The sequence below is a fragment of the Stegostoma tigrinum genome, chromosome 10 (genome assembly GCF_030684315.1).
Source record: "Stegostoma tigrinum isolate sSteTig4 chromosome 10, sSteTig4.hap1, whole genome shotgun sequence".
In the NCBI taxonomy this organism is placed as follows: domain Eukaryota; kingdom Metazoa; phylum Chordata; class Chondrichthyes; order Orectolobiformes; family Stegostomatidae; genus Stegostoma; species Stegostoma tigrinum.
This window is the reverse complement of record NC_081363.1, coordinates 9,106,513-9,120,596: the sequence shown is the minus strand read 5'-3', so window position 1 is coordinate 9,120,596 and position 14,084 is coordinate 9,106,513. Positions and strand designations below refer to the sequence as shown.

The 14,084-nt window shown below is 42.4% G+C and overlaps 1 protein-coding gene across 2 annotated transcripts in view; it reads right to left on the bottom strand.

Moving 5' to 3' along the window:
- Window positions 1-11,720: 11,720 nt before the first annotated feature.
- The window catches only part of efcab11 (EF-hand calcium binding domain 11), a 96,737-nt gene continuing 94,373 nt past the window's right edge, over window positions 11,721-14,084 (bottom strand). For both annotated transcript variants that reach the window (XM_048538293.2, XM_048538294.2), the window contains one exon: window positions 11,721-12,132. In XM_048538293.2, coding sequence (XP_048394250.1) covers window positions 12,063-12,132 — 70 coding nt within the window. In that variant the 3' untranslated portion in view covers window positions 11,721-12,062. The remainder of the gene's footprint in view (window positions 12,133-14,084) is intronic.

Here is a 14,084-nt window from a genome sequence, read left to right as displayed (position 1 = left end):
GGGGACCGCTTTGCAGAACACCTCCACTCAGTTCGCAACAAACAACTGCACCTCCCAGTCGCAAACCATTTCCACTCCCCCTCCCATTCTCTTGATGACATGTCCATCATGGGCCTCCTGCACTGCCACAATGATGCCACCCGAAGGTTGCAGGAACAGCAACTCATATTCTGCTTGGGAACCCTGCAGCCATATGGTATCAATGTGGACTTCACCAGCTTCAAAATCTCCCCTTCCCCCACCGCATCCCAAAACCAGCCCAGTTCATCCCCTCCCCCCACTGCATCACACAACCAGCCCAGCTCTTCCCCCCCACCCACTGCATCCCAAAACCAGTCCAACCTGTCTCTGCCTCCCTAACCTGTTCTTCCTCTCACCCATCCCTTCCTCCCACCCCAAGCCGCACCTCCATCTCCTGCCTACTAACCTCATTCCACCTCCTTGACCTGTCCATCTTCCCTGGACTGACCTATCCCCTCCCTACCTCCCCACCTATACTCTCCTCTCCACCTATCTTCTTTTCTCTCCATCTTCGGTCCGCCTCCCCCTCTCCCTATTTATTCCAGTTCCCTCCCCCCATCCCCCTCTCTGAAGAAGGGTCTAGGCCCAAAACGTCAGCTTTTGTGCTCCTGAGATGCTGCTTGTCCTGCTGTGTTCATCCAGCCTCACATTTTATTATCTTGAACAAACTTGGTTTGTTTTCACTTGAAGGGTCAGGGGCCGAGGGGGTGACCTGATAGAATTTTACAAAATTACGAGAGGAGTGGATCGAATGGATAACAGAAATATCAATTAAGGTACAGGTTTAAGTTAGAAGGGGGAAAATTTAAAGGAAATGTGCGAAGACTGGAATGTGCTGCCAGAAGCAGATACAATGGCAAAGGTTAACAGGCACCTGGATAGATACATGAATAGGCAGGGAATAGAGGGATACAAACTGTGTAGAGACAAAAGGCATCATGCATCAGCGCAGGCTTAATGGGCCGAAGGGCCTGTTCTTGTGCTGTACTGCTGTTTGTTCTGAGATTACCGCACTGATTGAATTCAGTCAGTGGGAGCATCAGTGATTTTCACTGCTTCAGTATTGGTGTATATGCCTACAGTTGTGTGGGTACTTACTTCTGCAATTCCTTTCTCTGGACTTCTCCACCTCCCTACTTCTCTCTGCTATTAAAGATGCTCCTTAAAAGTTACGTCTTTGACAAGATTGTGTCATCAGTCGAAATTCTGCTTTTTAGTATTCTTGTGTTCCATTGTTGGATGTTTTATGACATTAACCAGCTCACAAGGTAGCTTTCTTCATGGCAACTCCTGGCCAATCAGAGTTAATCTGCTAGCCAATCAGCATCCTTTTATCACATTGTATAAATTATTGTCATCATTTTTGAGATTTGGCATTCTTGTGTTTGTCCTGATGAGTGGAAGATGAAAAGATTATGCAACATGAATCTCTTTTCTGCAAAATAACAATTTGTTGTTCTTGCTTCGATGAAGAGATTTTGAGGCTTCACTGTTGTCCACTGGCAAATGTGCCACTCAATATGCAGACCAATGCAAACCAGTGATATCCCTGATTCGATCCCTGATTCGATCATTGCACCATGCCACCGTCATCACTGAGTTCCAAGTTGAAAGTCCATGGGTGGTGTGAGTGTAGATTGTGGGGAGGACCATCATCAATCTCATTTGTGATACAGTTAAATATTAACAAAATGGAGATCTATGACTTTTGTTATCAAACAAGACTTGAAATCAAGCCACAGAAATAGACATTATGATAGGGGCAGATAATAAGGCTTGTGGTTTGAAGAAGTACCTTAAAGGAGGGAGAGGTAAAAAGGTGGAGAGGTTGACAATAGCATCTTGACTTTATATAGTGCCTTTAAGATAGCAAAGCATTCAGAGTGTTACCAAACAAAATTTTATACTGAGTCACAAGGGAGGGAAGTCCAGAGCTCTGGGTTAAGATGGCTGAAGGAATAGCTTCCAGAGGCTAGAACAATAGAAATAATGAAACAAAAAATGGAAATTATGAAAGCAAAAAGGGGATGTGAAGAGATAGAAGTATTTGAGATAACAAGGTGTGGAGCTGGATGAACACAGCAGGCCAAGCAGCAGCTTAGGAGCACGAAAGCTGATATTTCAGGCATAGACACGTCATCCCAAAACGTCAGCTTTCTTGCTCCTAAGATGCTGCTTGGCCTGCTGTGTTCATCCAGCTCCACACCTTGTTATCTCGGATTCTCCAGCATCTGCAGTTTCTATTATCTCGGACAGAATTATTTGTCAGGCAAAATCCAGGTGAACCCAAAGACCCTTGGATTGGGGTTTTCAAGATCAGGGCGCACATGTTTAAGGTGAAAGGAGAAAGATTTAAAAAAAGACATGAGGGGAAAATTTTTACATGGAGAGTGGTTCACATGTGGAGTGAACTTCTTGAGGATGTGGTGGATTTGGATACAATCACAACATTTAAAATAGATTTGGTTAAGTACATAAAGAGATAAGTTTTGGAGGGTATGAGTCAGGAGAAGGCAAGTGAGACTAGTTAGTTTGAGATTATGTTCAACATAGGCTGGTTGGACCATAGGGTCTATTTCCATGCTGTATGACTGAATGACTATGTGTCATCACACAGAAGGAGTAGAAGTATAACTGAGGGAAAAGGAGGATTCATAAAAGACAACAAGGTAAACGCTGTGTTGAGCTGGAAGATGTTGGCATGGGTCTTAATGAATACTTTGCATCTGTCTTCACAAAAGAGGGGGATCGTGCAGATCCAGTTGAATCTGGGGTGGATGGCTCAAGGGAAAACCACAGTACTATGATGCCTGAGGCTACACTGGGAAGAGACAGAGAGGCAAATAGGCAGATTTAGAAAGTTGGTAGAATTGGTGCAGAGAAAGTAGGAGCTGCAGATGCTGGAGAATCTGAAATACCAAGGTGTAGAGCTGGATGAACACAGCAGGCCAAGCAGCAATAGAGGAGCAGGAAAGCTGACGTTTCGGACCTAGACCCTTCTTCTTCTTCTGCAGCATCTTAAAGAAATAACGAGTTGTAGAGCTGGATGAACATAGCAGGCCAAGCAGCATCGGAGGAGCAAGAAAGCTGACGTTTCGGGCCTAGACCCTTCTTCTGAATTGGTGACTCAGCAACTTGAGGGGCAGTCAGTCTCATTTTCAACTGAGATCATGGGTCAGTGTGCTCTGTTGCCTCCTGGGTGCAAGGGTTTGGAACATAAACAAACAGCTGGGTGAACTTCTGGAAAGGGAGGGCGAACAATTAGTGGTTGTCAGAACCAACAAGACAGGGAAGGGGACTAAAATTGTTTCAGAGATAGTGGGACCTGCAGATGCTGGAGAATTTGAGATAACAAGGTGCAGAGATGGATGAACACAACAGGCCAAGCAGCATCAGAGGAGCAGGAAAGCTGATGTTTCGGGCTTAGACCCTTCTTCTGAGGAAGGGTCACTGGACCTGAAACGTTAACTCTTTTTTCTCCTCCACAGATGCTGCCAGACCTGCTGAGCTTTTCCAGCAACTTTGTTTTTGTTCCTGAACTTAAAGTGAAAGTCAGCACCTTCATTTAACCAGTTTTCCTTAATTGAGAGAAACATGTAGGCCAGGACTGCTTTCTTTTTAAATAGGATATTTTTCCATCCATCTGACAGAAGAGACAGAGGTTAACACTACAACTGTAAGACATCTCCTCTGGTACTGACTAGGGTCAGTTTGGATTACGTGCTCTCAAGTGTCTGAAGTAGACCTTAACCTATAACCATCTGACACAGAGATGGGGCTAATACTAACTGAGCTATGACTAACACCCAAATATGCAGTTTTTTCCTAAACATCTGTTTGTAACGGCATTAGCTCACCCATCCCACTCAGATCGTCAGTTTTGATGCATAAATGTTCACCCAACAAGAAGAACAATTAGAGAGAGATTTAGCATTGCATTGCTGTTGTGTGCCTCTCAACGGCAGGCTTAAGAATTCCACTAGAGATTGTCTATCACCCTCCTGATTGTCTGTCAAGACCAATATTCATAAAAAGAATTTTTTACCCTCTAAAAAGAATAATAACCTCAAAGTGTTCTGGTTACGGCTACGGGTATAAAAACTCATATTTTGCTTTGCAACTAGGACGTGCCAGTCAAACTGAAATTTTGCACATACAGATTCTCCCCACTGCTTGCCTAGATTTCAATGGAGTTGATGTTGTTGGGAGAGGATCTGGGTGTCAAAATGACTCAGTGCTTTTTTTAAATTATGACATTGAATCCTCCAGATTCCCAATCTTCCAATAGATCCAAATGACAATGGTCTGTTTCTTTACAAGTGACAAAAAAAAGCATTGTTCTTACGTCATGCTCTAACTGTTCCAACTTGCTGTAACAAAGTGTAGAGCTGGTTGAACACAGCAGGCCAGTAAGGTAGTATGTTGCCAATGACTGAAGCACAGCCATTTGTGTCCACAGGCTCTTCATTATCCCAATTCCAAAACCAAGTAATAGCAATTAAAGCCTTGAACCATGTACTACTGTCACAGAGTGGTCAATAAAACTTCAACGTTTAGATACATCAAAATATCCAGTCAATGTTCGAGTCAATTTTGTTCTAGTTACCCTTCCTGTTTTATCTGTCTTTCTTCCATTCAGTATCCCTGGGTAACCTAAAACATTGATCGATAAATTGCCTTCCAACTTCCAACAACTATAACTAGTGTTACATAGAGCATATTTAGCACTGTAAAATATCTCGCTGCATTCCACAGGCATGTTATCAAGCAAAACCTGACACATGGACCCCTTATGAAATATGATCATGTCCAAACGTTTGATCACTGAAGTTTGAAAGAGTGTCTTAAAGAAGGAAAGCCTGTTGAAAAGGCAGCAAGGATTAAGGAGTGAATTCTAGAGTTTTGCAAGGCAGCTGGGCATCCACCAATTGAATCCATTAATTCAGAGGGATGAACCCCACATTCAGGATTGGAAAAGGGAGATATCATCAAGCCAAGCAGTGATATGACCGTAAGACTTAGAAGAAGAAATAAGCTTTTTTGCCCATCAAGTCTGCTCCACAGTTCAATGAGGTAATGGCTGATCTGAGAATCCTCAATTCCAATTTCCTGCCTTTCCACATGGAAAAATACTCTCACAGATTAAAAATCTGTCTATCTCAGCCAGATTTTATTGCCAATTTAAAACCCGGTTTATTTCTCGTGACTTTGTTTCAAAAATTGAGTGGGAAAATTGTACCTCAAAAAACCCTTGTAAATTTGGAGAAAATCACAAGCAATGAGTTATTAATGTGAACACTGGTAAAATCTGAGCAAATTAGTGGAGGCAATGGCCTGGCGGTACTATCATTGGACTATTAATCAAGAGACCCCAGGTAATGTTCTGGGACCTGGGTTCACATACTGCCACAGCAGATGGTGAAATTTGAGTTCATTTTTTTTTAAAATCGTGAATTAAGAGTCTGATGATGGCTATGAATTCATTGCTGATTGTTGGAAAAATCCATCTGTTCATTAATGTCCTTTAAGGAAGGAAACTGCCATCCTTACCTGATCTGGCCTACGTATGATTCTGGACCCACAGCAATGTGGTTGACTCTTCTGAGCTCTGGGCAATTGGGAATGGACAATAAATGCTGGCCTAGCCAGTGACACATTTGTCCTGTGAATGAATAAAAAAAAGCTAACAATCATTGTTTCAACAAGTCTCATCATTAAACTCTCAGTTAATCCCTAGTTGATCTTAAAATTTACTTTTTAAACTTCAATGCCAAAAACGAGAAAATTATGCTTCCTTTAAATAGCGTTGGGCTCTACCTAGAACACTGCCTCCTGTCCAAGACACTATCTTGTAGGAACATAGGACTTAGAAGCAGAAGTAGGCCATTCAGCCCTTTCCACTACTCCACCATTCAATAAGGTCATAACTAATCTGGTTGCAATTTCAACTCCACTTTCCTGTCTGCACCCCATAACCCTTGTCTATAAAGAATCTATCCAACTCAGTATTGAATAAATTTGAAGTCCCATCTTCCACCAATTTTTGGAAAAAATAACTAATTCACTGATGTCAAATGACCCTTCAAGAGAGACAAAATATCTCCTCAGAAGGGATATACTGAGCTTGCTGGGGACGCGGTGCTAAATCAGATCTAAGAGCATTAAATTATAAGGAATGTTTGCATACACAAGCCCTACATTCCTTTGGTACTGAAGATTAAGAAGTCATCTAATATTAGAATCAACAAATTAATGGCAAAGTTACTTGGCTAATATTTATCACACATGTAACATTGCTAAAACTTGTCTTGTCATTTTGATCTTGATCAATTTCATTGCTATTTATGGGACTTTGGTAATTTTAAATTTGTTCATGGTATGCAGGAAGTGCTAGCAAGACTACTATTTATTGCCAAACATGATTGCCCTTGATGTGGTTTTGGTGAGTTACTTTCTTAAGCCACTGAAGTCCATGTGATATAGGCACTCAACTGTGCTTGTTAGAGAGGGAGTTCCAGGATTTTGACTTGGTGTCAGTGAAGGGTTGGTGATACTGTTTCAAATCAGAATTTGGGAAACTTGAAAGTAACAAGTGGTTAGGTCTGGAATGCACTGACTGGAAATGTGGTGGAGGCAGGTTCAATTGATGCATTCAAAAGGGCATTAGATGGTTCTTGAATAGAAACAACATGAAAGGGGATTGGAAAAAGGTGGAAAGCACAAGGTCATAATGCTCATTTGGGGATTTGTTGCAGACACGATGGGCTGAATGACCTTCTTCTGCATTATAACACTTCTACGACTTGCAGGTGAATGTATACCCATCCTTGTCCTTGTCCTTCTAGGTGACAAAGGTCATAGGTTTGGCAGGTGCTGTCAAAGGAGTCTTGATGAGTTACTGCAGTGCGTCTTGTAGATACAGACACTGCTGTGGCTTAGTACTGACAGAAGTGATTTTTTAAGAAGTGCGCCTATAATCACAAAAGTTAATCCAGTCAGTTACATGTTGGCTTGTAACAACCTGAGGTTTTAAAAGGCACCAAATAAATGCAAGATCCATCTTTTCTGTTGCTACTTGCTTTTTGTTAGAAAGCAAAAAATAATAGAATTTAAAAACTATGCACACAAATAAGCTTATTCCCAGGTGGATTAAAAGAAAACTCCAAACTTTACGTTCCCATGGCTCCTGCAAGCTGTGATCAATGGTGGTTAGCAATATTATAAAAGTAACAAAAATAAGGCCTCTCCTACCCATGCCCTCCATTCAGGGCAGAACTATGATCTTAATTGTAGCTGTTACTCTTGGTTAATGCTTTCCCATGTTAATGAGATTCTTCACTCAGTTTTCCAAGTGAGGTTGCAGTGGAGGTGTGTCGACTCTTGTCCTCTGATCATTCAGCTGATGATAAATGCCACATATTTATTGACAGTGGAGTTAATAAGTACAAATATAGCATAATCACTGGCATTACTTTGTGACAGCTGTCGACTCTGCTCAGCTCCCCATAGGCAGAACCCAGGCAACAATGAAAGTAGGGTTGGGTGGAATTTAGCATGGTCCAATTAAAGTTGTACAAGCTTATTAACCTCTAAGAGATGATCTGAATCTATATAACATTGCTGTGTGCTGTCAGTGCCAAGGTTAAGGAATGATTGCCCCAGTCCTGGAACTGTTTCCTGCATGCAGAAGAATATTTCAGACCCATTCCAGCTGCACAGGGTCATTGAGGGAAATTATTTTAATTACATTGTCTACAGATCTGGGCAGATTTTAATACAGCAAATGCATTGATTATTTTATTAAGCATCTGAGACTGGAATGAAATGCAACACATGTACTTAGATTAGACGACAGCTGTCACACTGAATTTCAGAAATAATGAAGTCAAAGTAATTTATATTGATTCATTTAACACACTCAGATTTCTCAGCATGCTCATGATCTGGTGTTTTCTGTGGAGTGCTGTCTATGACAGTACCAATAAGGATGTTAAAATTTCATTCAATTACCGATTAAACAAATCTGAAATTTGCACCAGCAAATGTGAAAGCCAATTGAATATTACTTATTGTAAGTAAACTGTAGGTACAATTTCAAGCAACTCTCCCAATACAAATCACTACCTCTCCAGAGTACTGTTACAGTAATATATTAATTAATACCTGGATTTATATACTTCTAAGTCTATAATGTGTAATGCTGACATCGCCATGCATAGCAGATTAGTTTTAACATGCAGTTGAACCTCCTTAGTGTAGTTCTCTGTGTTTAACTTGAATGAACTATCATTCGCAAAATGAATAGATTGTTCTCAATAAGTTTCATTTTGAAAATTTATCTGAAAAGCATCAACTTGCATTTACACAGTGCCTTCGACCAGTATGTTGTTCAAAGGTTCTTTACAGAAACTTTATCAGAGAAAACGTGACTCTAAGCCACAGAATCAAACCCTGGGACACGTAGGCAAAAGCAAGTCAAAAAGACATGCTTTAATGAGTACATTAAATGAATGTGGAGGCTTAGGGAAAGGGTTAGGGAGGGAGTGACAGACCTTAGGGCCTGGGTAGCTGAAGGTACAGCCACAAATGGTGCAGCAACCGGAATCAGGGATGAACAAGTGGCCAGGACTGGAAGACTGCAGAGTTGAATTAATGATAAGGCGTTGCTGTCTCTCAGTCTCGGGCCACAGTGCAATATTCAGACTTAGTGGAGTCGGCCTCATTAGGGGCATTTAAGCAGCTATTAGATACGCATACGGATGCTAGTATAAGATAGCGATGGAGGTCAGATAGACCTTACATTTCGGGCAAAAGTTCAGCACAACGTCATGGGCCAAAGGGCCTGTACTGTGCTGTACTGTTCTATGTTCTGTTATAAACACTCTACTTGACATGCTTGCCAATTCTCGGTCAATGGACGCCGATTTCATTCACTATGGACCAAATACTACCACTTGCAAAATATAAACAGCATTCCACTGGAGGCTTTAATTGAATTTATAGCTCAGTAACAGGCTGCTCAGCTCAATCAGTCTCTGAAAACGAGTCATCTCACTCCCCTCTCCAACTATCCAATTCGCCTTCATTTTCGATTTTATTCTTCCTTGGATTAATTTAAATTCCTGTTAAATGTATCTATGATGTTCACCTCAACACACCACATGGTACTGAATACAATATTCTTTGTATTCTCTGGATAAAGCAGTTTCTCCCAACTCTCAGCATCCACATCCAAAAATTCATTAGATGCCATTTCTGCCACCTCCAGCAAGATTCCAACACCAGACACATATTCCTCTCCCCTCCCTTGTCCGCCTTACACAGGGACCATTCCCTCTGGGAACCCTGGTCCACTCTTCCTTCACCCCTAACTCCATCCCACAGCCCCATGGCACTTTTCCCTGCAACTGGCGAAGGTGCAACACCTGCCCATTTACTTCTGCACTCCCCAGTATCCAAGGACCCAAACATACCTTCCAGGTGAAGCAACAGTTCACTTGCACTTCCCACAGCCTAGTCTTCTGCATTCACTGCTCACAATGTGGGGAAACAAAGTGTAGACTGGGTAACTGCTTCACAGAGCATCTACATTCTGCTGACAAAAAAGCTGCTGAGCTTCCAGTTACCTGCCACTTCAATGCACCGCCCAGTTCCCTGGCCAACATCTCCGTCTCTGGCTTGCTGCAGTGTTCCAGCAAAGTTCAGCACAAGCTGGAGGAACAACACCTCATTTTCCACTTGGGGACACTGCAACCCTCTGGACTCAATATCGAGTTCGATAATTCTAGGGCCTAAACTCTCCCATGTCCTAGTCTCCTACCCCACACACCAGGCCTTGTTGTCACATAGTCTTACACACTTTTTTGTTCCAGATTTACAGAATGGGGAGGCAATGGCCTAGTGGTCTTACCACTGAACTGTTAATCCAGAGACCAAGATAATGTTCTGGAGACCTGAGTTTGAATCCTGCCATGGCAGATGGTGGAATTTGAATTTAATTAATACCTGGAATTAAGAATCTAATGATGATCGTGAACTGTCGATTGTCAGGAAAAACCCATCTGGTTCATTAATGTCCTTTAGGGAAGGAAACTGCCATTTTTACTTGGTCTGGCCTACATGTGACTCCAGACCCATGGCAATGTAGTTTACTCTTAACTGCCCTCTGGGAAATTATGGATGGGCAATAAATGCTGCCGAACCAGCGACGTCCACATCATGTCAATGAATAAAGGCAGAGAAAAGCGTCCACAGTTCTTCCAGTTGATCTCTAGCTCTGGATCCCCCACAAGATGAAACATTCTTTTACCTCTATTGGATCAAACCTTTCATAATTTTGAAGAGCTTTGCTGGTCATTCCTCGGGTTCCTGTTTTATATGGGAGAAAAGGAGCCTCGCACATTCTGCTTTTCCTATCTCTCAGCACGAGTAACATTATTGTAAATTATTTTCACACTTTCAGTCCCTGTCAGACAGGCTACACTTAATGACAAGGTCTTCGGCAGTATTGCTGAACAAAGAGACCTTGAAGTACAGGTTCGTAGTGCCTTGAAAGTGGAGTCACAAGTAGACAGGGTAGTGAAGAAAGCATTTAGCGTGCTTGCCTTTATTGGTCGATGCATTGAGTATGGGAGTTGGGAGGTCAAATTGCAGGTGTGCAGGACATTGGTTAGGCCACTTCTGGAATACTGTGTTTAGTTCTGGTCTCCATGCTATAGGAAAGATGTTGTGAAATTTGAAAGGATTCAGAAGAGATTTACAAGGACATTATTGGGGTTGGAGGGTTTGAACTATAGGGAAAGGCTGAACAGGCTGGGGCTTTTTTCCCTGGTCCATCAGAGGCTGAGGTAGTGCCCTTATAGAGGTTTATAAAATCATGAGGAACATGGAAAGGATGAATAACCAAGGTCTTTTTCTGAGAGAGGGGAGTACAAAACTAGAGGGCATAGGTTTAAGTTGAGAGGGGAAAGATTTAAAAAGGACTTGAGGGGTAAACTTTTCACACAGACGGTGATGCACGTATAGAATGAGGTGCCAAAGGAAGTATTGGAGATGGGCACAATTACAACATTTAAAAGACATCTGGATGAGTAATGAATAGGAAGATTTTAGAGGGATATGGGCCAAATTATGGCAAATGGGACTAGCTGAGATTGGGATATCCGGTTAGCGTGGACGAGTTGGACCAAAATGCCAGTTTCTATGCTGACTCTAATGGGGGATGGGCAACAAAATGTTGGTCTTGCTAACAATACCTACATCCCATGATAGAATTTAAAAAAGAAGACGAGGGTCAGTTGTGCAGTGGGGACTTGGGTCAGACTGATACAGAGGTTGACAGGGAGATCAGATGGCACAGAGTTTGGGGTTGGGTCACTGAGGCTCACTGGGGTGTAGCAACTACCATAGAAGGCTGTGGAGGCAAGTGACTGAAAATATTCAGGAAAGAAGCATTAAAGGAATCAAGCAGTTTGGGGAGAAAGTGGGAATATGGCATTGAGATAAAGGATCACTCATGATCATATTCAGCCCTCCGAGGGGCTGAATGGTCAGACAATACTCCTCATTTCTATATTTTCAGGATGTTGTGAGAACTAAGCCATTCACTTTGAATCTGCCACTAAAACTGTGAGATATGATGCAGAACATACACAACAACGTTTATTGCAATCAACACAACAAAGCTACATGTTTCTGGAAGTACACAAATACCATATTGCACATTGAATCATCACTGCAGTTGGAGGTAGAACATGAAATATATAAACTGCATTTGAGCAACACGTGTCCCGAAACGCCAGCTTTTGTGCTCCTGAGATGCTGCTTGGCCTGCTGTGTTCATCCAGCCTCACATTTTATTATCCACACTTTGTTATCTTGGATTCTCCAGCATCTGCAGTTCCCATTATCTTTGAGCAACACTTCTGATTGACCATGGTATCATCTCCCAGATCACTCTCCATTCATTAGGGATCAGTGTTGAGGCCCCTGGGGCTGGTCGGGCTGCAATATCCTGCCTCATTCCAAGTTTCATTCGATTTTCATTCATGGCGCATGACAATCTCAAAGTCCTTGAAGCTTATGTGGCCATCCAAATCTCGATCCACCTCCCTGCAGTGAAACAAGAGCAGTCTGAAAATAACAGTGACTAGAAAGAAAGAAGGTCCATTCATACAGTGCCTTTCAAACCTTCATGAGTCCCCGTTGCATCTCACTATGTATCGAGGTAATGGTCTCAGATTTTACAGGACTGTCCTGTGCCTGAGATATTCGCCCACATCCTGGATTGTTCGCTGCGAGAACTGTGTTGGATGAACACAGCTCTCCCACTCTCAGCAGCAACACCAACTCCCTCACCCACAGCTCAGAAAGTGGGCTTTCCCAGAGTTGCTTAGTCAGATAGTTTTGGGCTCAAATTGCAAGCCATAGAATTTCCTGTCATAAACGTCCTTGGCTCTTCCTTCCCTCTTCAGATGTTCCTCTTTGATCATGCCTTTGGTCATTTAGCCTGCTATCATTGTATGTGGCTCAGTGTCACCATACCTTTTCTGATTTTGCAAATGTAACATCTTTAGGATCTTGTTCTACACAACAGGCACTATATATATGTCATATTTTTGTTGTTCATTGATTTCAATAAGATTTTTGTTGAGTTCAACAATAACGCTTTATCTTACAGGGTGTGTGTACCACCTAACTCCCACCTTTGTATAGAAAAGATGTCAGCCCCCGTAGCAAGAACACATCGGGTCATATTCCAGCCCCTCAAGTGGACAGGATGTCTTCACCAGCCTTTTTATCTTCTCAAGAATATAATTTACAAAACAATCTTGGCATTCAGGCCTACCTCCCATTGCCTAGCATTTTTGGGTAGTGGATTAAGATCCTTAATTGCTCTTGAATTAGGCATTTGGAAGCCTCAATAAGCCCATGGTCAAGTGCCCAGAGGGAGCATGACCAACTTATGGGACTCAGGGAGGCAGATGGGCCAGCTCTATGACATATCACTCCCATCCCTGCCTCCTGCTGCAAACAGACCAGATCAAAGGGGGTATTCATTATGTCTAGCCACAAGCTTTTTTTTAAAAAAAAATGCCCCAGCATCTAGAGTGACTCAGTCACTGTCCTTTGTAGATCTATGCAAATTGCTCCACTCATCAGCCTGCGATTCAGTTTTCACACTGCAGGATGTGGCTCCTCACTCTGTTGCCCTGGGTTCTTCAAGCTAGGCACTGACAGATGTGGATAATGTTTGGGAGCGATGGGAGGTAAAATGAAAACAATGTTCAGAAGGCAGTGAGTGGAGGATCTGTTCGCCTTGTTCTATACCAATGATTTGGGGAGATTTCCAGCCTGGATTTAGTCACATTCATATGTGCAAAAAAAGTACGCAAGAAGCATGAAAGACGACACACCATGCACTTTCATTAAACGCAACTTACGTTTAATAGTCGAGGTATTGGACATGTTCCGTCTGAGTCACTGCCACTTATTACTACAGGCCTGGCAATTTTTCTAAAATACTGCAAACTGCAGACCCCCACAAAGACCTACAGCTTTTTCCAAGCACAGAACCAATCTATGTCTGAGGACAGGAGGCTAACTTTCTCAACCTTCTGAACCCTGCACTCAACTCACCTGGGAGTAGCTGGAAGCCTAAACCGTGCTGGCCCTGTTTAAGAATACTGCTTGTTCTGATCTTTTGCAATCATAATCACAATCACAGCACATAGTGAGGTCCTGTTTGGCAGCCACTTTTTAATTTCAAAAATATACCTTATTCATAAAAATATCTTTGTGTATACAATCACAAATGCAGTTCGGTTCTGTAAAGTAGCATGTCAAGGAAACAAACATTGGAGTTTGACTCTTTCCAACAAAACCAAAGCCGGCCCTTGTTTGTACAGGACTATATTTATATGCAGTTGAGGCAAAAGCCGGCTCCAAAAGCTGAATGGGCCATAATTTAGTTTCTGCAGAAGGACCTCAGACCTGGTCTTTCCCGACTGCACCTTGGCAGCAACTGCTGCAAGCTTCAGTACGTCCCTCAGCACATAATCCTG